This window comes from Arctopsyche grandis, chromosome 13 (genome assembly GCF_051622035.1).
Source record: "Arctopsyche grandis isolate Sample6627 chromosome 13, ASM5162203v2, whole genome shotgun sequence".
Lineage (NCBI taxonomy): Eukaryota > Metazoa > Arthropoda > Insecta > Trichoptera > Hydropsychidae > Arctopsyche > Arctopsyche grandis.
This window is the reverse complement of record NC_135367.1, coordinates 19,458,532-19,484,928: the sequence shown is the minus strand read 5'-3', so window position 1 is coordinate 19,484,928 and position 26,397 is coordinate 19,458,532. Positions and strand designations below refer to the sequence as shown.

The window sequence follows — 26,397 nt, the reverse complement described above, 5'->3', positions numbered from 1 at the left end:
TTTATTCTTTATTTTATTACATTTTATAACAGGAAGGCCTTACAGGTAAACCCCAATGCCCCTTCTTCCTGGTCAATCACAAACAATACAGCATTTTTATTATAAAAGTCGCTGAATTACGAGACACTGAAAACTTGCAAATTAACGAGACATCTATGAATTGTACATACATTTTACTGTACATTAATCGTACTCAAATAGTGGTGACATTGTAGGTAGGAAGGTTTTTAGCCAATTTTTAATCGGGAACCGTTTCAACAATGAAATCAGAAAAAATTGGCAAACTTTGATAGGAAACGATCGACCTGGAGCACAAATATCCAGGTCTGACCAGCAGCAAATTCTTTTCAATTGAGGTCAGCTCATGGGATCGAACCCGGCGCCTCTCGGTGTTAGGCAGAAGCTTAACGACCGAGCTATGCTGCTGGCTAAATACTGGTTAAATGCTTTATGCATTTCTACATTTTTGTGTGTTGATTTTTCAATAAATAAATAAATAAAATTTTACTCTTTTTTGTATATTATCAAGCGTGTTTTCAAGTTTCTCAACTTAAACATCTTAAACAAAAATTTATAAAAGTTTTATCGAGCTCTAAATTAGAATAAGCTTTTAGTATATGGAATCCTCATTTTAAAAAATATGTTATATGTATTTATTTATTTATTTATTTATTCACAAATTTGCCATAGTGACTTTACAGATCAACTCCAAGTCGTCACTATGGCTATATAAAAAGGAAATTAATTATTATTATATAATAATATTATTACATATTAATTAAAAGACAAATATGGATAAAACAAATATAAAAATACAAAATTGTAAAAACATAATATGTACTGAATATAAAATATGTACTGAAAGGGTACAAAGAAGAAATACTAATATACCTTCTGAACTTATCACTTTCTTATAATGAGAGGTTGAAAAGAATAAATCTCACACACGCTGGAGACGAGAAGAATAAGAGGCGACCCAATCCAAATTTTTGAAATATAAAATAATCATTACAATTGTCTTTTGTCCAACCTCTTTATCTTCAGCTCATCTTAGAGGTCACTCTCTCAGGCTCCTAAAAGAAAAATCGAACAAATTGATTAGAGATTCCTTCTTTTCAATCAGAGTGGTTAATGTTTGGAATAGTCTTCCCAACAATGTAGTAACTTCTGAAAACCTTAATATTTTTAAAAACAAGCTAGATTCTTAAACTTTTTTATAATTATTCTTTTCCTATATCTACATTTATTTCTATTTTCGTTTTTTTATTTATCATTTTACTTTTCTGTTTTTTATCAGTTTTTATCTCTTTGCATTTTCTTTTATTTATAAACTCATTAAACTACATATAATCAAACTCCTTTTACAGTTTCCTGTAAAAGTTCAATATTATGTACTTTTTAATTAATCACTTTGATGGTCGTATATACATACATATATGTATATGAACATTACTCATAAAACTAACAATCGTAATCCTGAAAATATTGCACTTTGATAAAGCATGACAACATTTATACATACAAATTTATTGTATTATCTGATTAGATATAATATAATACATATACAAACATTATATAATATGAATATTGAATCGTATCAGTTCATTAAATCATTGAAAAGTTCAAAATAAATTAATACAAAAATCCTATTTTTCTACTCGGATTGATGCCATATTATTTCACATACTCGAGACACAATCACTTAGTAACATCTATACAGTTTACTCAATTGAACACGTTAAAAGTTACATATAATCATTATTAAAGGTGAATACAATCGTCTCCGGATAAACTGTAGCAATAGTATTTACCTATAGATGTGCGAATTTAAGCATCCGGACGATTGACGAGGGTCGGAAATGTCGGTCAGTAAACGCGAGTACATTTGATACGGTCAAATTTGGCTGTTTTGTCCTTTCCAATTACACGCTTGCTTGTAATGTCGGCTTGTACCGTTATTAATCCTTCCACGCATACTCGGAATTATATTATAATGTGATTATATAAATATATTTGAAGGCCTACATATATTCATACATATACATAAACTAATTTTATGTACATAAAATAATGTTACAACGAGCTATCTTTTCCTCTTCTATTACACATAGTAACTTTTCCAGCGTCTTTCGGAAAATGACGCACATTAAATTGAATTATTGTTCGTTTTTATTTATAATCTACATATACATATGTATATGTATATATGTATATGTACATACATACATATGTATGCTCTGTTCAACTTAGAACCATCAAATTTGGTATAGTATATGAAGATTGGTTTTGGAAGGGTTCGGAGTCTGGGACCGTAGGACTCTTATTCAAAAACGCCAAAACAAATGTATGTACATAATAAATGTTAGCAGCATAGCTCAGTTTTTAGCGTGTAATTCTGTCAACTGAGTGGTCACCGGTTCATTCCCTGGCTCAGTGCTGCTGGCCAGGCCTTGGATATATGACTCCAGGTCGATCGCTTCCTTTTAGACTTTGCCAATGTATCTGATTTCATTGAAACGGTTCCACAAAATTGGCAACCTGCCCTATCTCTCGCAAAATTTGAGTTTATTACATCTCAAATTCGCTGATATATAACATGCTGTAAAATCTTTGTCAATTTTTTTCAAATTTATCTATCGATCCTATGTAAAATTGCTCTATAAATTGTTAATCGATGTTTATAATTGGACAGAAAGACGCAATGGGCTTATATGTTAGGTTTTCTTGATATATACATACATACAAACATACATATGTACATATGTATAAAAATAAGAATATAGTTTATAATACGTAGCCGACAAGTTTAGATTTGAAGGCTTCAAATCGTTTATATTATACATATGTACAAGCCAAAACCGAGGAGAGGGGGAGGGGGGATATGGTGCACTTTTTTGGGGCTTGGTTACTTTTAAGGACCCAGTCTGAAATGGTAAACGAGGTGAGTGAAGTCTGCAAATTCCTGTCTGCCCAGCGGTAACGAATTCGTCGGTAATTTTTTTTTCCGAAAAAACCGTCATTGTTTCACGTTCCCATCATTATTTTGAAAACTTAAGCTTTGAAATCTTTTTTGATATTTTTTTTTTATTTAGACACAAAATAACGAAAAAAGTATAGAAAATAAGCAGGTCAAATTGTCATCAAAATATGTCAATTTGACCTAATTTCTGATGCTTTTTTTCTATCAATATATGTATGTATACATACCAGTATCATGCCATGGAAATCTCACGGTTGTTATCGCACAGCCTCACTTATGTACGTGTGCGCGAGCAGGACTCGGTATGACGTCACCTAGTCCCCTTGTATCCTGCTCGCGTACACATAAATAAGGCTGTACAGTGAGATTTCCAGTGAACAGTGATCACCCAGGACTATCTCTTATCCATGATATGTACATACATACATACCAGTGGCGTGCCGTGAAAATCCCCCTGTTTTGTCGCACAGCCTTACTTGCGTGTGCGCAAGCAGGATAGAAGGGGGCTAGGTGACGTCACACCGAGTCACATTGTATCCTGCTCGCACACACGTAAGTAGGACTGTACGACAAAAACAGGGAGATTTTCACAACACGACACTGGTACAGATTAACAAGAAACGAAACACTTTCATCAGATATCCTTGATTCGAATTTATCGTGTTGCGTCCTGTAGCGCCGACCCCTAGGCCAACATGAGTCAACATTTACACTTCAAAGATTTTTCTTGCATACATAATACATGACACTTCTTGCATTATTCGATATACATAACTAAGCATAAAAGTTGACTATACATACACGCATTTTAAGCACCCCTACCGTATCGACTCAGACACATAATTTTATTCAAAAGGTTGCCACCCCCTTTCTCTCGCTGACGCTAAAAATCTTCGATGACCCATCGGGTCAACAATGCGTATTTATAGCAGGTTGTACGTGCAAGTTGTGTCCACAGATTCCACGCGCGTTGTTGCACCACTCTCCCCCTTTCCCCCTGGTCCATTATCCGAGCATGCTCCGTACGCTGCGCAAATAAATACACAAGCACACTCACTAGTAGTACTACACTGTATAGTACTTACCATACACACTGATCCGAGGCAGCACGAAAATGTGCCGGTATTCCAAACAAATTTATGTGTGCCGGCCGGTGGTATTGAGAGGCCTTAAACGGACCTGTGTCAACACGAACCCAGAGAAAGGACAAAGACCACTCGACCAGCCCTGATGATGGTGAAAGCATAGCCATATATGAGGGTTATAATGACCGCCACCAGATACGCTCCCATACAAAATCTCGTATACGGGAATTGAACACTATGTATGCATGTAGTACATAAGTAGGTCGAGTCATAAATAACTCCTGTTGTTTTTAATCGGCTAAAACAACGTCGTGAAATTTCGAAATCGGGCTATATTTGAGCTAATTAATATTCCTTATGATAAAACATCAATAAGTCACAACCTTCTGCAGCAAGTATTGTAAACACTATGCTCTACAGAAATAAAACTTTTTTAATATACTGCACTAGTGTAGTTTTATAAAGGAATTGAAGCAAAAACCACACCCGAGGTGATTGTAGCTAACAGTGTCAGCATTCACAGCAATTTTGGATATCCTAATACATAGTTTAATTCGTCTTTTCACTGACATTAATTTGTTAAATAACTCAGTTATTGCTCTTCTGACAAAAATCCAACCTCCACTGGTGTTCCTCAAGGTGCTCATCTTACTTTTCAACTTGTTTATTAATGATACTCACGAAGCTTTTGTGGTCAATTCACATCGTTCTCGCGCAACGCCCTTTTATTTCACCCCCCTCCCCCCCCCAACATTTATTTCACTCATTTCATCCCCGCACGTTCGCTTACAATTGAGCATGTGTCTTCGACGGTGGTTACGGCGCAATCTCCTGCATTTTGATATGCTTCCGTGACTTGCCCGGCCGCCCACATACAAATGAGCATGTGTGTTCCCGTCAGTGTTTTGTGAACTACTGATAATTTTAATGTTTACTTTTGAAATACATATTTCCTTAACATCCATAACATACCTACATATATATTTTCCACTTTTAATATACATATGTATATACAATACAAGCGCACAAGTTAATTAGTTTTGATGAATAAGATGACGTGTCATTATTATTGTCCCACTTGAATTTCGTGCAATGTTTCAGCGTTGCAAATTTTTGGAACACGTGATGTCACAATTAAAGCGATTCACTATACCGTCCATAAAGAACTTTGACTTCAATAAAAGCCTGTCTGAATTAATTGACGTTTTTAATCGTAAAATAGTGCTTGAAACATTGTTCTAGCCGATCATCAATGATCAATTTCTTCGATGATTTTCATTTGTAATATATTTGGAAATTCATTCAATTTGCTTTTGTCGTAGTATTTATTGTACTAGATAAATTTGTCAAATCAATTAATTAAAAAAAATGTGTTAAGATTAGTATTCGGAACTAAAAGTATCAAGAACTAAAAAACGCTATCTACTTACTACTGGGTCGTGTCTGGGTATATTATGGTAATTCCACCTCAGGCACAAATAGCATGCAGATGAGGGCTAACTCGGTATTCATCACTGAATTCCAGTACTGCAAAATCTTACATGCATACATACATACGTATGTAAATATTCGTATACAAAATACCCAACGTCTGCTTGTCTACTTAAGTAGATGATAATACGTAATAGTATGCAATTTGATTAATAGTTCATTAATATCAGCCTCACCCAATCAATTATCTGGCATATTATTTTACAATTTCCTTGCATTATACATATGTAGATGGCAATCATTATAATAGTCAATGGTAATGTAATTTATTTAATTGAACCTTATATTCGTATTATGTAGTACATATGTGATGTCGTCGTATATGGTGAGCTAAATTCATGACAATGCTTTCCCGCATACGGCCGTATCCCATTATCTCAGTTCCGATGTCTTAAAATGGAAAACAGTAAATGGTCCCCTATGCTACGTCAATTCCGTGCCTTCTAATCACTGTCTCGTTGATAACAACTTTGTGCGATAATTTAATAGCTGAGATTGAAAGCTCATCTCTTAATCAGCGACTATACATATTTAACGAGTGGTATACATTCGCGTGAAAGGTAAAATTTATATTATATAAGCGAAAGTTTGGCGAAAATCGACCCAGTAGATTCGAAGACTAGGCGTTGTAAAGTTTAAAGCTCATTAATCATCGTGTCTTTTGTATTATCTGCATATATATGTATGGCCTTAAATGGTTATGAAACTAAAGCACCGAAGGTCAAAGTCGACAATAATCAATAATCTCGAGCAAATCTCTCATTGAATTGAACATAAACTACATCACGCACTCTACATAGTAAACGCCAAAGGATCAATTACTAAATCACTGACTGTCACTAATTTGTTTGGTTAACCCGATCGAGACCATTATCGCTCCCGATCGCCAAGAGCGATCTCATTCCTCAGATGATGATTTTCTACTCCAGTCTAAATTGTAATTTATTTGTTTTGTTCTCAGATTTACGAGGTGGCCTACGTTATAATTCGAGCTGGAGCTTCACCCAGGCCGGCAGCCTGGGCTCTGGAGTACTCAGTCGATGGAGACAACTTCCAACCATGGCAATTCTTCGGACGGACCAGCTCTGAATGTCAAGACCTGTTCGGACTTCCAGCCACTCAAGGAAAGCCGAAACCTAGTGTGGAAACTACTTGCACCATGTTCCACTCTAAGACGCAACCACTTGAAAACGGCGAAGTGAGTGTGCATACTAATTATACGACGGATGGTGATCCCAATCAGGGGCGGATTGTATTCAAAGGCAACCGAACAACTACCTCACACACATTTCCCCTAATTTTTGTGTATTGTTGGTGATTTGTCATGCATCAACAGTGTTTCTTTATCCTGCTCACCACGCGGCGAATAAAACTGAGTCTTAATTCAGTTCAGGGCAGTCGCTTATCTTCCATGATCCTGTGGTCACCAGCTTCAGTTTACCTACTATCTGGCACTTACGAGTGGTACTGTATGTATGTAGTGTTGACAGTCAATCGAAGCAGAGAAAATATCGTATTTCCATATACAGGTCGCTTTTATAAAGATCTCTTTAGGGCAGAATACGCCAGTCCGATCCCCTATGTTCTCTATACGATTCGAAAAATACACTAAATTACAGTAAAAATGTGACTTTTACCACTGTTAAATTGAGTTTCGAAGGGGTGGTAGAAAGCCGTGTATGGATAGCTATGTAGATTTCATCATTTCGATCTGACACCAGATTCCGATGTAAATTTTTATGAGTTCGTTAATGATTAAACTCACCTAGCTGTATGTTGGAAACAATAGCTTGTTGAATGTTATCTAACCGTCGTATATCAAAGCGACCTAAAAAGTGGAAGTAGTTCAAAATCAGATCACAAATTTCAGAACTAAAATATGCAGGAAGGCCTAACAAGTAAACCAATGCGCCTTCCTGGCCAATTATAAACATCGATATATGTAAAACTTGAGAATAATTTTCCCAAAGCATTCAAAGAGACATCTTTAGATGAATTTTGTCAAATTTGATAAATTTATAGCTTCGCAGCATTTTTTATATACATATATAAATCGCCAAATTTCGAGATCCTGAAAAAACCCAAATTTGCGACAAATTTGTAGCATTTTATAAGAATCAACAAAATTCGAGATGCTAAAAACTCAAAAATTGCGAGAAATGTGTAAAGGTTGCCAATTTGCTGGAACCGTTTCAATAAAAATCAGATAAATTGGCAAACTCTGACAGACCTGGAGACACAAACCAAGATCTGGCCAGCAGCAACAACCAGTGGGACTCAAACTCGTGACCACTGTGTTCGAAAGCATTATGTGCTGGTTTTGAATCCAATTTAATTCCATTATTTTCAAAAGTACATTACAAATTTCAATGAATTTTGACGACGCGTACGCAAAAAAATAAATTTGAGTTCTCCAATTCAAAAAAATTAATCATTGGAACCGGGACAATAAATTAAATAGCTCGCGTACCACATGGCCAAAGTTCGCATCCCGTACTTTACGGTACACCACCTTATGGGGAAAACGATGAGTAACGACGCACAAAACTCACATAATAGCGTGAAAATCGTAGCTCGCACACAATAAAGGAAAAGCGCGTTCTTGAGAATAAAACAACAAAAAAAAACAGAGCGCTACAATAAATTCGCCATAAACGTTGAGATGATTCAAATTTACGAGCGTCAGAGAGCGCAACGCCATTTCCATTTGCTTTATTGTTTTTTTAGCCCCATAAAAATGTAGCCCAGGGTGTAGTCGACATTAGCGCCTAATTTGGATAAGGAGCTATCAATTACTTACACAACATAACTACACATTGTATGAGAGACTCGCTTTAGAAATTATACCGCTTCGAAAACGACCTTAATTCCGTAACGATTCGAATTGACCGTTCAAATCGCCCGTAATTGGTCAAAAGTGCGTGTCTATATTGTTATTGTTCGCTTTTCATGAAATTGAGATAAGAACTTAATCGTTTATCGAATTCGTATCTTCTAGCCTTTATTATTGAATTACCCATTCAATTTTTACCTGCCTGAATCAAATCAGTAGGTGTGTATGTACATACATATACATATTTTGATTTTTAAATGCTTTTTATTATTATTAAATTATATCTATTAAAATATATATAAGATGTATTTAATAGCTACTGATCTACTGATCATTTCACAATTTAAATTTAATTTTGTTAGTAATCATAGTATTACATTATTCTAATATTAATGTACAGCATAATAGGAAAAAGAGTTCAAAAACCCATTTACAATTACATATACATATAATTAATCACCGGACCCAGAAGGTGCCGCGTATTGTTCAAAGGTTGTAAATGCATTGTTAAAGATTTGCCGAACCTTTTTTACAAAGGATTTACAACAATGGAACAATGGATAGCACTGTGACTATCCTACCTCTACATATAATAAGACTGTTTGTAAGCACTTATGTAAGTGTAAAATTTAACGGTGCATTTAGAATAATTATATTATAAAAAAAAGTTTTTTAAAAACATACCTCTACTATAATTTGTATATAAAATTATTATTTTGAATAAAAATACCAATAATTTTATTTTACTACCGCCATCTATGTTTAAAACTAAAAACTGGATAAACATCAGGCACTTTTCAGAAATTCAAATTTCAAACGCGTCTTACACGATTTTTTGCACCATCGTAGCGTAGGATCCATTTACTTATATTGATGACCAAAATGAGCAATATGGCAAAGTATGAAAACGATCGGATAAGAGGCAAATTTTTTCCTGAATTGTAATCGTAAGTGAAACGTAAAGGAGGTGTGTAAAAAATAGCTTTTCTCCTTAGAACGAATCATTTGCGCATTAGAATAAAATAAATTGCTCATTAAATGAAAATATTTCTATTACATAAAAAATGTTACATTGACAATATTTTATCTGTAGTATGAAATAAAAAAAAAGTTTCGATCATTTAACAATTAAAACGTGCGCAGTTTAAAACATGAAAAATGTGGTGTTTAGTCAGTATAACGCTCCAGAGACGTGATGCACATATAGAAAGTGTTAATGCGCATTTCATTCGTTTAAAGTTGCTTTATATTTTCTGTTTTAAAAGTAACTAATTAAATGTCCGCATTTAATATTAAAATGCTGACCCAATTAAAGCAATGAATTTGTAGTTTCGCAAATGATGAAGTATTTTTTACAAGGTTTTTTTTTTATTTATCTATTAAAGGGCTTTAGTCTTATTTCTTATTTTATTTGGCTTAAGAGTACAAATATATTATAAGTATTCCTTTTTTTTTAACCCTTTGGCTGCTACGAGGTTTTTCAATGTCCAAGCGAAAAATGCTAACATTTGTAATTATTTTGAAAAAAAATAAATATAATATTTTTTTTTACATACTTACTTCGCCGAACACTCGTAATTTTTATAATACTTTATATACATTTTTAAGAAGCAGTCGTGGACTCGTGCTCTCTCTTTCTGTCTTGAGAGGTTTTCATCCACCAGTGGATGGTGATTGACTGTAAATGATGATGTTATAGCAGATACGTTAATATATTTCATCTATGAACTAAACCAGCTATTTTACCACAATGTATAATACGAATTAATATAAGTAGGCACTTAGTTACTCGTATGAATGCACAATGCACGTGCAGCAAGTCCATAATGCAATTATCGTTTAAATAACAAGAATAAACCATACCTTCCAGTGAGAAGAAGTTTACGAACGAGTTTTCATAATGTGGTATTGTTCAAACCAAGATACATATGTACACACACGTAATGGCGTTCAATATTCATATATCTATTTATGTATATAGTGGTTGTTATATTTTATAACATTGCATAATAGAATATATACTGAATAATAAGTGTTTTTTTTTATGTCTACTTGATACACATATGGAGTTGCTCATAATAAACTTTTAATGGTTAAAGTTACATTGGCTTCATTGAGTTCAAGAGTTAGAGATGTCATTGTACACAACAGCACTTGAAACTTTCTTTGCAGTGCACAACAATATAAGCGGATGCAAAAATATTCATTTCGAACTGTTACCGCATCTGCAAACAGCCCGTGGAATAAATAACGAGTGAGTTTGTTGAATTTTCAACGCTCGTACGCCTAAAGAACTCAACTTCTTGCCATAGTTGGGCTGCCCTTTAATGGCCAACGTGAGCTCTGAGCATGTACTAGATGGAAACTTCAATCGTTTCATGTGATTCATTCCAATTAAGCAACAAACACAACAGAATCTCATATAACATAGTGAAATTATGTACGCATACACGTTTTTCAGGTTCATGTGTCATTGCTGAGTGGAACTGGAGAATGGAGCAAAGCAAGATGGGTCCGATTAAGATTGCTAGGCTTACACGAAACTGGACCAGGGAGACCTGAACGGAGATACTACACACTCCGGGACATAACCATAGGGGGAAGATGTGAATGTTCCGGGCATGCCAATCATTGCGCTCACAATGTAGATAAAGCTGTAAGTTGCTCATTTTGCATACAAATACACTTTCAATTTTATAGATATAGATTGTATTGAGCTTTTGATGTATTTCCAGCATCCTGTGTGCGAATGTATACACCACACGTGCGGCCCCAAATGTGACCACTGCTGTCCGATGTTCAACCAGCTCCCGTTCTCTTCAGGAAGTGCGTCTGAGCCACATATATGCCAAGCTTGCCAATGTAATGGCCATGCTATCGAATGTGTGTATGATGCAGAAGTTGATGTACAGAAGAAAAGTGTAGATGTTCACGGTCGATACCGAGGAGGAGGTGTTTGTCTTAATTGTAGAGTATGTTCAAAATTATTTAGACAAAGTATTTGTTTGGTTATTTCTTATTGTATTAATTGGTGGGTTTATTTTCAGAGACATACTGCTGGTATTAATTGTGAACTGTGTGAGGTTGGATATTACCGTCCCATTGGAGTATTGACTGACGATGAAGAGCCGTGTGCTTTGTGCCGATGTGATCCAGATGGCTCAACAGGTAATAAATTACACCTTATAACATTCATTTTTATTACCTTGAATATTGAAAAAACACCGCATATATCATAATAAATAATTGATATGTACGTATTAGCTTATATTTTCATAACTTAAGAGGGCTGGACACCAGCGCCTTGTCCATACAAACGAATTACACTTCTCCCTTCCTCAATTATGGCACTAGATAAATTATTTTTTAATATACTATGGATATCCACCATTGGGATGCATCTATCGTTTTATTTTTTTGATTAGTTATTTTTTAAAGGAACTAGGAGCCGCCAAACATCTATAAAATCGCCTCTTTTTTACACCCACGAAAAGAGTCCAGCGTGCTTATTTAACGGTCGATTTAAAAAAAAAAATACGCACATAGTTGCACAGAAAATATCTTTCTCATACCGATGATGAAATTTTTTTAAAAATTGGTCCAATTTCGGAGGAGTAAATAGGAGAATACGAAACCTCGATTTTGTCGACTTAAAATACGTTTTATCTGGTCGAAGCGCAACTGTCGCATTCACTCAATTTATATATTGGTATATATTGTCGCATTCACTCAATATATATATCGAAGAAAGGAACAGCAACAAAATTAAGGTTTCGGGTGTACAGCCCTCTTAATGTTGATTAATTGATATGGTAACCAAGTAAACAGATACCATTTATACATCATTTCCATTAATTCTCGCCAAAACTTTGTTGAGGGATATCAACTCAAATTTTGATTAAAAATTGTATTGTGATCAGAAGGAAGGCCAATAATTTTCAAAGAAAATCTGCTCAGTATAAATTGGTCAAAAATTGGTTATAAGATTTGATCTATGTAGACAATTAGACATGTATATTTAAATGTAACCGTGTAAAACAAAATGTTATTATTATTTTCACAGGACAATGTAAATTTAGTGAATTTGAAGATGATATAATGTGCGAGTGTAAGGAAGGGTTTGCAGGATTGAAATGTGATAAATGTGACATCGGCTATAAAGGATTTCCTAGTTGTTTGAGATGTCCTTGTAATAAGGCAGGAACTTTAAATATGGAAGACTGTCTTACTGAATGTGTATGCAAAGTAAGTATTGCATTTAAATAAGGACTATTTTTAGTAGAAATTTATAATATATGCTAATTTTATATTGTATTTTAGTCAAATGTAGAAGGAATTAATTGTGATAAGTGTAAAGAAGGGTTTTTCTCATTGGATGAAAACAATCCTGATGGATGCATTCCATGTTATTGCTCTGGTGTTAGTGATAGCTGTCATTCTGCGGTTATTGAAAATCGAGTGGTAATTTTTTGTATTAAAATTCATCTATGAATATAAAATTTGTGATACTCAAATAATAAAAACTTTGCTTTTGATTTCAGTTTCAAACTTTAAGCAATTGGACAGTGACTGACATTGGTATATCAAATGTAGTAGTACCGACATTAGATCCCGATACAGGTTGGTTGACTGTCGGCAATTTCGAATTGCCGGGAATCGAATCATACTATTGGAATGCTCCAGATTTGTATCTTGGTAATAAACTTGAAGCGTATGGCTCAATTCTTATATTTAGAGTGGGCTGGGTTGTCATGAGAGGAGACACTAGTGGAAAGCCTACAACCGGACCGAACATGATAATGGTCGGACATAATGGAATGAAAATCGCTTACGATGATATGTCATATTCGCAAGCAAGCGATGAATTGGAAATACCAATACCTTTGTATGAAAAAATGTGGTATCACGTCCCAAATTCTGTTAGAGATATAGTAACGAGACCAAAACGGACGGAATACAAAGGAGATATGGTGACCCGAAATCAGTTTTTGAGTGTGTTAACTAATGTGAAATATATTCTTATAAGAGCAAAATATCACACTGATCAAGTCGAAGGAAGTTTAGAGGGTGTTTTGATCATAATAGGGAATGAAGTATCTGAAAAGTATTCATTGAAAGTTGAGCGTTGCTTATGTCCACCCGGTTATACGGGACTTTCTTGTGAACTGTGCTCCTTCAGCCACGTGCAATCATTCACTAATACAACTGACCATTTTGAAAAGTTGGAGTGCATTAAATGCGACTGTAATGGACATGCGAAAACGTGTGATCTTGACTCCGGAAAGTGCTCTACGTGCGAGCACAACACAGTGGGAGAAAAATGTGAAAGGTGCTTGAACGGCTTTTATGGAAATCCCTTAATAGGCACTGAAAACGACTGCAAAACATGTGCTTGTCCTTTGTTAATTGACAGTAACAACTTCAGTCCGAGCTGCACTCTAGACGGAGTTGACAATGTGTCATATTTTTGCACACAATGCCCAGAAGGTCATACAGGAGACCACTGTGAAATGTAAGTTCATTAATGTGCTATGAAATAGCTTTAATTATGTATAATAATAATTTAATTTTAATTTAACAGTTGCGACTATGGTTTCTATGGAGAACCACTCGTAGTTGGTTCGTCGTGTCAACTCTGCTCATGTGACGGGGCACCATGTGATAATATCACCGGAGAATGCATCTCCTGTCCTGGAAACACTGAAGGATTCAGATGTGAAAGGTAACACAATTTCTTTCTGCTCGCATCCATGAATTAATTTAAAATCTTTAACTAAATTTATATTACAGCTGTAAAGAAGGTCATTACGGTATTCCTTCTGAAAAAGACTGCAAACCATGCGGCTGTGATTTAATTGGATCTGAAGATTCCTCTTGTGATCCCATCACCGGCAAATGTAAATGTAAACAACGCTATGCTGGACGAGCTTGTGATATGTGTGATGTGAGTATAGAGATTCTTATAAACGGTGTGAAAATAGATTAGTGATACTCAAAGGTGCTGTCTTTTATAACAGGAAGGATACGGCAATGTGACCGAAGGGTGCATTCCGTGCGTATGCAATTCCATTGGATCTTCCAGCTCAATGTGTGATCCCATTTTGGGTCACTGTCCATGCAGAGCGGGAGTGGAAGGCTTCCGGTGTGACTCGTGCCAACATCATCATTACGGATTCTCAAGCAGCGGCTGTGAAAGTAAGTTTATTGTATTGATATTGTCTTTTTCTGATTTTTCATGATGTAAATCAAAATGTTCGTTATATTCGCTAGGAAAATGTTATAGAAAGTTAATTTATTTTTATATTCAACATTTTTGATCACAGCAGTTAAGTCGGTAAAATAGAAATCTGTAAATTATGCAAAGAAATTTTTTATTTGAACGCTAGATGGCAACATCACATATACTATTTTTGTTTAAAAAATTTGATTTTATATTTTATATTGAGATATTCGTATTGAATTAAAAAATAAAAACAAATGAATTTATTTAAAAATAAATTTATATTCAATATCTATATTTATCATAAATTTTTTTCTGTATTATTCTATGAAAGTCGAGTGTTTTTTTCCTTTTGCGAAATTTTTGCTGTATATTTTATTAAATTGAAGATGAGATTATGTGCATTTAAAATACAGTGTTGCACTGTTTACACTGACGGCATTTCATTGTAAACACATCGCGTTGCTTTGACTTACGAGACGCGCCGATTCGAATCTATGAATTTTCCGCACGAGGCACAGTAAATTACGCGAGCGAACGTTCGTTAGTTTCTGCTAACGAGTTTCCGTGTTTTCGTTTCAAAACGTAATGTTATCGTTTTATAGGATTCAACACGGGTCGGTCTCCACGGGTAGTGTCACCATCAGTATTCATAGTTTAACTTCTAGCGCGTTACACGGCACGTTCTACCATCATCACCATAAAAGGAGCGACTTCTATCCGCATTTCTACAAAAAAACTAAAAAAGAAAGACATCCAAGCATTGTAACGTCGATCAAAACGCTCAGCGATTCCCGTTAAATCTGTTGTTTATGTACGCGAAGAGATTTACTTTTATTTTTTTTGTATATCCACACGTATTGCATTTCGAAAATATAGATGGAAGAAGATGCGACTGGGAAATACGGTCCAATAATAATCATCTTTCGTTTCGCCAGCTCATTACCGCCTCCGATTCGTTTTGGTCCACACGGTTAATCCTTCACCTTTGGATAAATGTCGACTTCCTAAACTCATCTGCATAATAAATAAATCTATATACGTCTGTTAAGCATTGGAAACGTTGAGTATGAAAGTGTGTGTGTGAAAATTATTTCCGTATATTCGATACGCTTTGAAACAGTTACTGATTCGGAATGCATTTATTTGACTTTTTAATTTTCAATGAGTAATACATATTTTAATTTGAAAATAAACATCGATTCTTGAAATATCATATGGGAAAAGTTCGTTCTAAAGCTAATCTTCTTATCAAACTTTCCAAAAAGTTTTCATAGCCCGTTCTGTATTTGCTTTTGCAGATAAAACATCACATACAAAATTTTTACTATGGATTTGAAATTCAGATTTAGTTTTTTTGGCTTGATAAATGTCCGACTTGTTTAGTATTAATTTCCTTTATTTTGACTTTGATTAACCCTTTGAATGCTGACCGATGCCGATCGGCGTTTTGCTGACAAGTCCATGGGCTTGCAAAACCCTGATAGGCGTTGTATATTAAGCATGTACAAAGTAAACAAGAATACTACCTGCTAAGCCTTTAAAGGTAGCATCGAAAAAAATGCATTGAACATGGGTCATGTAATCCATGTCATTCATTTGTCAACGTTTATAAAGACTCATTTACACCGGAATTTCTGAATTTATAACCATAGCAGAATTACAGGATGGAATTACAGTATTTTACATTGTAGCATGGAATTCAGATTGTGAGCATTACATTTTAACAACAATGAAGAAAATGGAACTAGTTTTGGAAAAATACATTAATTAATAGACTTCTTTTGTTTATTTTATATCGTTGCAAGATATATTAGAGAGTCTAAACACACCTTTACAAAACTCGAAATCCTCGGCGGTGATTATCTAGGGTTTGTTTTGATTAGCTACAATTTTTATACCTGCTTTCTATATTGGATTTCTAAATAATTCTGGTTGGAAATGTTGGCGAAATTTTCAGCGTGGGGGACTTTCAACAGAAAAGACGTGAGCACTCAAAGGGCTAAGTGCAGCTTAATCTGAAGTACAGAACGACCAACTGAAATATTTTTTTACAAGGCTTTTCTATGTACGTATGTTTGATTTAGTCGAAGTTCCTACATTCTTCCGATCGGTTTGAAACTTTGCCATTTTTCGTCAATAAAGATATTGAATTAACGTTTAAGTTAAAATTTAGAGACGGTTTACGTCGGTTCAGTATTTTATGACCTTTTAAACGTGTTGGATATTGACAGAGGTGTCGATTGATACCCTTAGTGTATCAATGTGCCATCACTTTATGCAATCTTCTCGTCTTAATTACGAGTCGATGCATGAATAAGGTGTATCTTTATCGCATTGTGTTCATCTGTAAGCACGCTTTCGATTCGGTCTTCAATGCCTCCATTAATCGTTTGCAAATTGAAGTTGATTTATAATTGAAAACTTCTGAATTATTCGACCGCTACTAAGTTCAAAGAACCAATACGTAAACCGCTTATTAACGACCCAATCAAAACACCTATGTGCGAGCCATTTATTCCATCGGTTTATTTTCCGCGAAAGTTTGTTTATTTTTACGATTTTTTAAGTGCTTCGACGTCGAACTACACTTGCAAGCTTCGTCTTTGATATATCGGTTGATGATGACCAGTCGCTGATTGACAGCGATGGATGGTGAGTGTAAAAACCGTGGATGTTATTAAAAGAACACAGATATGGACCACGTCTCGGTATATGGTTGCGGTATAAAAAAAATCTATTTCTAATAGACCACGACGTTATCGGATTATAATTAATCAGATTATAAGCAACCAGTTCGACCAGACGGACACATGCGTTTACGATTTCGCAATTTTTCCGACGCGAGGCGGGTTTTTTTTTCATTCTATCCGTTGAAGTAAATATTGAAAATGTCCGATTTGTTTATTTTGAATCCATACTGTTTCATTCTGCTTGTTGATTCTGCTTCCCACAATCACAAAGTGCAACAAAGTGAAAGAGCTAATATAAACGACTACTGCACATATGTATATATGTACATATTGTAGTATAGGGTTGCCATATATAGCAATCTTCAAAATAATATCAAATAAAACTTATCTTAGTTCAGTATTTCTCAATCTAGGACGATAATGGTAATAGCAAACTGAATCGTACGGCCCGGACGTGCTGTGATGACCATATCCTCAGCTGTTATGGGCGTATCTTCATAGTATTGTTAACGTGTGAGAAAATTTGGCCGAATTAAAACTTGACCGAACGAACATGTGACTGGATGGGTATTTATTCAAATGGGCATTTGTCCGAACGGACATTTGGCCAAATTCATTTTTTAATTGTTTAAATATGTATATAGCCAGCAGTGTGGCTCGGTGTTTGATCCCGTGCCAATCTTTAATGCTGCTGGTCAGACTTGGATATTTGTGACTCCAAGTCGATCGTTTTCTATCATAGACTTCGCAAAATTTATTTGATTTCATTGTTGAAACGTTTCCTCCATCAAATTGACACAAACTATCCTACCCACCAAATTTGACAAATATTTGAATTTGATTTATGTACATGCAATATGTAAAAATGTATGTTTAAATCTAAATCCACAGATGTCTCTATGGATTAATTCATTAATTAATTAATTGTTAATTTGGTGCTCTTCAGCCTCTCGAAATACAGCGATTTATGTAATAAAAATTGCTGCAATGTTTGTAATTAATTGTCATGTGCATAACTATCTATAGGTATAAAAAAAAACACGTACGACCGCATACCACTCTGTGTGTCTGCACCTTAACCGTAACGTACATTTAATCAAACGGGATTATTGTATTGGGAAATTTAAAAACTATTCACATACATTGGACGCCAAAATGCTGCATAAGGTCCAGTGCACTCAAATAAGTATGGAACGCAGTATTTAAGACATAACGAGGAAGGATATAAAACATAATACGTTGGTGAGAAATATGACAAAAGTAGTTGATATAATGGGGAGAGTAAAGAGATTGAAATGACAATGAGCGGGTCAGTTAACTAGAAGATGGACGATAGATGGACGAAAGATACGTACCCGAGAGAATGCAGAAGGATACGATGAAGGCACATGGGAGATTGGTGACATAGGATGAGGTGAATGAAAGTTGCCCGAAACAGAGACGAATGGAAGCGTATTGGAGAGACCTTCATCCAGCAGTGGATGGCGAATGGCTGTAAATGATGTTGATGATGATTGAGCATTAATATTATCTGCGGACGATAGCCCTAACTTTACACAAATAAGATGCACAAGTCATCACAAATATTAAAAAAAAATAATCACACCGCGTTATAAATTCTTTCTCGTTGAGACGCGTTATTTAAATTCGACTCTCCATGCAGTTTCGAAGTCATGCTAAGCACGCAGATGACCCTTCTATCGTTTCACACACCACCGAGGTGTCGTATTACAGTCTGGCTGGGATGTCATAGATTTAGTTTGAATGTACACACTTTTAAGTGGACGCTTGGGTACACACGCGTTAAGAACGACCCCTCAGTACAAGGCGATGCATGTTAGTCTATTCAAATTCGCTCGTTTTGCATATCGCCTGCACTTGGGGGCCACCTGTCTCCTCATCTCTCTCTCTCTCCTCTCTATAGTCGAGTGCGTTTTCTCGTCGCATTAATCCGCAAAACGGCAGTCTCAATCTCAATCGATTGACTTCCAGCTCAGATACTAAGCCGTAACGGAGTTTGGCGTAATTTACGTTCGAGTGTCGTTTGTGCATTCTTGCACCAGTGTTATATGTATTATATCATGTCCCAGACTGAACATGAGAATGAAAATTCTACTACCTTTCAAATTCTATGTATGCATATTGAAGTGCCTGAAATCTTCTACGGAATACTACATCAGTACACTATTCTTGTAGTCAATTATTTTTTTTACTCAGAACTGTAAATTTTCCAGTAAATTTTCCTTTGCATCGGAATTTTGTCCACTTTTTATTAGTCAATTTGGTATATTGCTTCATCAGAATAAGAATGTGCTATCCAGTATATACCTAACGTCCTCTGAAGGATATATGTATATATAAATTTTTGTCCTTTTTCGAATGCTATTTCCTATTTTTCCTATTCCAAGAGCTATTCGACTTCTTAATGAAATCGTTGCTGCCGAGACTGAATGTGATATTTTCCACCTTAGTGAGCGTAAATTGTCGGAAATTACTCTAACCCATTTATCTGGTAGTCTGCGCTCATCATTGTTTTCATGATTGATTGTGATTTATGAGTGAAATTTTGATTAACTCTCTTCCATTTGGGCCTTACAGGGATGTTTTGTATTCGTAGTTGTTTCTTACATATTTATTGAAACTGGCTGTAGGTGCAAGGCATTCCTTATGCTATATTTTATTTGGTATTTTTACTTTATCTGTTATTATTAAATGCTATTTTTTATGTTTATGTATGGATGTATTTATGTTTATGTTTAATTGTTATTTTTTGTGTTATATTTTTTGACCATTGTGGCGCTTTAGGCATAATCCCTGTGACCAGACCATTGTGGCATAATCCCTGTTATGCCACAATGGTCTGTTTAGAATAAATAAATAAATAAATATGTAAGAATTAAATAAAATATGATAGTTCGGTGAATATGAAGCGCAATGTATTTGCAGTAGATATATATGTAAAGGTTGTTTTTTTAGGAGGTATAGAACTTTAAAATGAAATACAACACATACAAATCGTGGTAACGGTCACGATATTGATTCTTTTGGAAGATAATGGTGTTTAAATATGATATCTATGTATGTATAAAGCACAATCTGGAAGTCCAATTTTTGACTATTTTTTTCGAGCAGCATGGGCCGTATATCGGCAATAACGCGGCGAAAGCTTCCAATTCGTCCATCGTCTCTGGTTTATCGGCGTAGACTAGCGACTTCACATATCCCCACAGAAAATAATCCAAAGGTGTCGAAATCTTCAAAAAAAAAAAGATTCTCACAGACGACGTCGAGAGATCTACATATTTCTCAATATGTCGATCTTTAGTAGCCAGAAACCCTACAAGAGTATCGTTAGCAAACAAATCTCTACCATCAAAGTTTGTTCATTCTAACGGTAGATAATCGATCTAAATAAAATGTCATCTAAAGCTTGACAGCGTATATTGGATTACGTACCGTTTCTATGGACCGTTCAGTACTAAAGCAAAGACTATACTGAACTATAGCTGTAACTATACAAATTTACTTACTTTAATCTATGGTATATATATTACAGTTGAAGTGTATCCTCCAGTTGTAATAAATTTTGACTAGTTGGAAAATATTTTGTCTAATCCACGCAAGTTGATTCATATGGCGAATTAAACTTCGACTGGTCAAAATATATTACAACTGAAAATACAGTTTAACTATAAGTTGGTACCAAGTAAGATGAAGAGGCTAGGTTTTCGTAAAAAATGTCACTCGACTAGTAAATTGAGTTTTAAAGTCACATTTTTGTTTTGAGAACATTCTTAGAGTTATCGTTATACGGTACTCGTTGCATTTATTCGTAATACCCAGCTAATATTAACGCATTATTTAAATCTAAAGCATTCGTAAAAACACCAGAGCTGTCAAAAATCAAAACTGTTATATTACAACTGGCGCACATTGTTGAAAATGTATTCGAATATGAATGACCTCAAACGCCAGTTTGAATATATTACCACTGAAAGTACACTTCGATTGTAACATATGTATAGACGAAGTTCTTCGATTTGTTCACTTCTATTATATATACTCACGCTCAGTGTGTAGAGTCACTGATCTAAGACTGCATTTTCCATCTGCATATTACATATAATTGGGTCGACGTTTAAATGTCCGTGCCTTTAGCGCCCGGAGAGTATGTAAATTGTGGATTTGCGGAATCGGTAGGTTTGGTCGTCGGACTGGCATAAGCTACCTCAAATATAATGTGATTAAAGTCATTACAGTGCAACGCGGTGTACAATCGTAGTGCGTAAATAACGCAGTGCAACGTGTGCACGCAACCCCCGCGGTGGCTCACAGGTGGGCCATCTTTCCCTCACTCGAACGGTGCATTCGCCAGTGGCGTTCGTGCTGATTGAAAATTCTGGGAAATTTTCAATTTTAACATCGCATAAAAATCAATGACACCGACGGTGAATTCTCGATATCGATTCATTGAATATATGTATATAGTAGATATTCATTTTGTGAAAGTATTCAAAGGATTTTATAGTGGGGCAAGATAGTTGAATTATGATTAATGCCACAATAACGCATACAATTCCTGTTCCCGTTCCCGTTTCCGTTCCTGTTCCCGTTCCCGTTCCCGTTCTCTTTCCCGTCCCCGTTCCCAAACGCAGACAGCGAACACATTTGAAATTATTGCGTTGCAATGACACTCATTCCCGTTTTACACGTTTTCGTTCCCGTTTTTTGGGCGTTTTTTTTTCACAATAATCTTTCCGGACATGCATACAACAAATCCTGAAAGTTCCATCGTATTCGGTTCAGTAGTTTAGGAGCCTATACGAGACACATACAGACAGACATTCAATTTTATATAATTTTATTTTATAATTTTATTTTACATATATACCAGGAAGGCCTTACAGGTAAATCCCAATGCGCCTTCCTGGCCAATTACAAATACAAATGCAGCATTTTTATTATAAGTCGTTGAATTGCGAGACACTGAAAAAACTCGCAAATTAACGAGACATCTATGAATTGTACATAAATTTTTATTGTACATCAATCAAATTTCAAATAGTGGTGACATAGTAGGTAGGAAGGATTTTTAGCCAATTTTTTTTTCCGGGAACCGTTTCAACAATGAAATCAGAGAAAATTGGCAAACTCTGATAGGAAACGATCAACCTGGAGTCACAAGTCCAGGTCTGACCAACAGCATACTCTGAAAAATTCATTTTCATTCAGGGATTGAACCCGGCACCTTCTTGACGGTAAGCAGAAGCTTAACGTCCGAGCTATGCTGCTGGCTAATATATAATACATGCATATAGATTACTGGAATTATTATCATCAATAGATTACCCAGTAGTATCCATACATAACTTGATGGTTGCGTTAATGCTAACAATCGAGAGGTCCCTGGTTCGATTCCTGGTTTGACCTCGATTGAAAAGAGTTTCTTCTGAGTAGTGCTTTTGGTCAGACTTGGATATTTGTGACCCCAAGTCGATCGTTCAATTTTTCTAATTTCATTGTCGAAACGGTTCCTCACCAACCTACCCACTATTTGAATATATGTGATTTCAAATTATTGTCTTTCACCATGTGCTTTATACAAAATGCACCTGGGCTAAGATCACTAGCCAAATGTAGTCGCAGTCGACTACATTTGTCTAGTGTAGTCATTTGTGTGATACGCTTGTTTTTGCTCGCGGCAACAACTTTCCTTGTGATTATTTTTATGCTAAAAGTGTTTTGGTGGAAAAACTTAGTATAGACGTTAAAGAACAAGACATGCACACTAGATTAAATTAAGTTTCATTCCTTTTAAAATTGTATTTGACATTTTTCGACCTGCCAACAAACCCTACTATTTTCACTTAGGTTTTCTTTACTTTTTTGTACAAATGGATGTTTTTAAACGTATTGTGTCTATTTTAGCTGAATCAAATTTATGTGCTATGAAACTTTAGGATCTCTACTTTTGTTCTAGTGAAACAAAGTTTGCCCGAATTTGCCTCTTAAAAAAAATAATCAATAATAATTAAGCAATTTTTAATTTATTTTCATTCTTTTTTATACTCCAGTTTCTGAGGATTCTGTCATGTCTATGACTCGAAAGCATCTACGTGATATACTAAGGGGAAGCACCGAAAGGTTTTTTTAGCCAGGTTTTCAGGCCAAATACCACTCTGTGCAGCGGTTCATATTTCATTATGATGAAATAAAACCAATGAAATATATCAATCTTAAATAAGAAAAAAAATATCTGAAGAGCGTCATACATCTTTATGAACTTTAATCAAACCGAAAAGTCGACAGTGACACTGACGTGCCGTCCATGCGCAATTTAGCCCTGCAGCTACCACCACCGTTCAGAAACGTTTCATCACATGCAAATATGACGCTTCATCATTGCATGCATTCCGGCATTTTTGCATGCAACCGGCGAGACCATAACTTACCGAAAGCCTCAGACACAATAATTAGGTGGGTCGAGGTTATTTTTCTTTTTTTTTTTTTTTTTGTATTATTTTTCTTGAAATCGATCTCAGATCGTAGTGAGATAGCTGGGGCCGATTAAGTGAACGGTACCATCCTCGGTGTCATTACGGACAGGAGGAGGAGGAGGGAGGGGGGGGGGGGGGGGCACCCGTGTGGTCCAGCCTCCTCAATTAGAGGTCCCGACGTTATCGCGTCCGGCGCCTCCGGTTGTTTGATCAAAAAAATTTTTTTTTGAACCGTCAGTTTTGCGCAATCAATTACAATCGCCTCGGTTCTCTCTTTTGAAGTGAGCTCGAGTCTCACTCTCGGCTCAAACGGCTCCATTTGTTTAATGACACGTTCGGTGGCTCACGAGATGGCCTATGCCGGAAATTGATCGGATTAGCCATCGAATGTGTAACGGACGACGTTCGATAGGCCCAAATTCGCCTTCCGGTTTATTCATTACTCGCTCTTAAGTGGGGGATAATAATCTATTAGAAAATTTGAGTTTCTTACTTCCGAAGGGTACGAATTTTGGTGACCCACACTCTTAAATCATCATATATGTATATAATATCGCTATTCTGTATAAATGTGTGTCTGTCTGTCTGTCTGAGATAACGCTCGCCGTAAACCAATGCCAAAACGTTGTTTTCTCTAGGCAAATTGATTTTTTGATTTTTAAATGCTTTTTATTATTACGAAATTATGTTCACAATACATCTTATGTCTATTTTAATAGCTACTGATCTACTGATCATTTTCTATTTTACAATTTAATTTAATTTGGTTATTAATCACAGTATTATATTATTCTAATGTTAATCTAAAGCATAATAGGAAAAAGAGCTCAAAAACCTATTTACAATCCTTATAAATGTTCATAATACATCTAATACATAATATTAATTAAAGACTCTCTAAAGTCGATGACCTAAAGCAGATTGTGCTTAGGTAATCTGCGTTTATACCTGAAGGGTATAGACATTTTGTTGTAATCATCGAGACTCTTCACAAGTGTGTTAGTATGGTTATTAGTGATTCTGTCATAGAATCTACTGGTTAGTTTGTTAGTAATGTCTGTAACAAACGGAATATTATATATGGCATGCAGTTTTTTCAGGTTAGTATATATGGGTGTATTATAAATTATTTTTAGGGATTTATTTTGTATTCTAGGCAAATAATGTACCGCCATCTATTGAAAATTGGCAGGAGCCGGAGAGAAAAGCATTGGCAGGAGCCAAAGAAGGGATTAAAGTAAACTGAGTCTTGTTAAATAACCTGCGTTGTACATATGACACTGTACTTATGGCGGACAGTTGAGATGGATTGCACTCATGTACTCATTAACAGAGTGACCGAATTATTTAATAAATACGGTTTAAAATGAAATATCAAAAAAAAAACAAAATACATCTGCATACACCCATCTGATGGATTGACATGCGAAGCCGAGGGAGTGCCTCTGGAGAGAGGCAACAAGACCGTTTACTTTGGATGATTTAGATTGTAATTTAGATACGACTGAAATACAATGCCGAATAGATAAAGCTAGACCGACTTTTATTCGGCTAAAAAAAGTCGTATCTAGACATGATTTATCCCTGAAAATCCGTATGGGGATAGTGAGATGCTATGTACATACATGTGTTCTCAGTTCTCTTATACGGAGTGGAAGCGTGGACACTCACTGAAACTATTATGAAAAAAATAGAAGCATTTGAAATGTGGTTCTACGGAAGAATGCTAAGTATAAGTTGGACAGACAAGATTACAAATGAGTGTGTTTTGCCTCGAATGAAGAAAAAATTCACTCGAGAAATCACCAAGCCTATCAAGAGTCAAAAACTCGAATACTTTGATCACGTAATGCGACACCCCGAGACATATCAACTCCTGCATTTCATTATCCGAGGAAATATCTGCGGAAGGAGAGGTCCCAGAAGAAGAATGACGTTCTGGCTGAAAACCTGAGGCAGTGGTTCAACCAAAACACCACTGCACTCTTACGGGTGGAATCCAACAAAATCATCATTGGAAACATGACTGCTAACGTCCGGTAACGGATAAGGCACTAGAAGCAGAAGATGGGAAACGATCGACATGGATCGCAAATATCCAAGTCTGACCAACACCACTACAGATTTTACTCGGGAATTAATTCTTTTCAATCGAGGTCAACCCAGGGCTTGAATCCAGCAACATCTCAGTGGTAAGCATAAATGCAACGACCAAGCTATGCTGCTGGCACTTGTTTGTTTCTTCGAAGAAGATGATTCAGTTCAGCATATGTATGTATTTACATATATATGTAAGATTATAACTCCATTTGATTAAAAAATAGAATAGTAACCGATTGTGCATCACCCGCGACCTTAGCCCTTAAAATTGCAGATAATTTGATAAACAGTATAGCATCCTGTGCTCACATACGCTCGCGCTTGTAAGCTTAATCTCTTGACAGCTGCTTGTCAGTTGTCGGCTTCTTCTGAATGTCGAGATAATTGCAAAATCGCATCTCGCATCATCTGCGAATGCATAAGTGTTTTGCGCTTATGATATTTTAATGACTTATCGGTGAACTATTCCCTGATCTTCTTATTGCCATTACTATGAAC

At 35.6% G+C, this 26,397-nt stretch overlaps 2 protein-coding genes across 2 annotated transcripts in view; both read left to right on the top strand.

The window, feature by feature from the left end:
- Positions 1 to 8,163, top strand: part of LOC143921626 (laminin subunit alpha-1-like) — an 82,082-nt gene extending 73,919 nt beyond the window's left edge. Inside the window, exon 4 of the mRNA XM_077444980.1 lies at positions 6,518 to 8,163. Coding sequence (XP_077301106.1) covers positions 6,518 to 6,874 — 357 coding nt within the window. The 3' untranslated portion in view covers positions 6,875 to 8,163. The remainder of the gene's footprint in view (positions 1 to 6,517) is intronic.
- Positions 8,164 to 10,716: 2,553 nt separating this feature from the next.
- On the top strand, positions 10,717 to 15,410 carry LOC143921625 (laminin subunit alpha-1-like). Its single transcript, XM_077444979.1, has 12 exons — positions 10,717 to 10,740; positions 10,851 to 11,045; positions 11,125 to 11,361; positions 11,437 to 11,557; positions 12,453 to 12,634; positions 12,710 to 12,850; positions 12,931 to 13,901; positions 13,971 to 14,111; positions 14,180 to 14,333; positions 14,407 to 14,584; positions 14,660 to 14,675; positions 15,215 to 15,410. The coding sequence occupies exons 1-12, from the start codon at positions 10,717 to 10,719 to the stop codon at positions 15,408 to 15,410; spliced, it is 2,556 nt and encodes an 851-aa protein (XP_077301105.1).
- Positions 15,411 to 26,397: the final 10,987 nt, after the last annotated feature.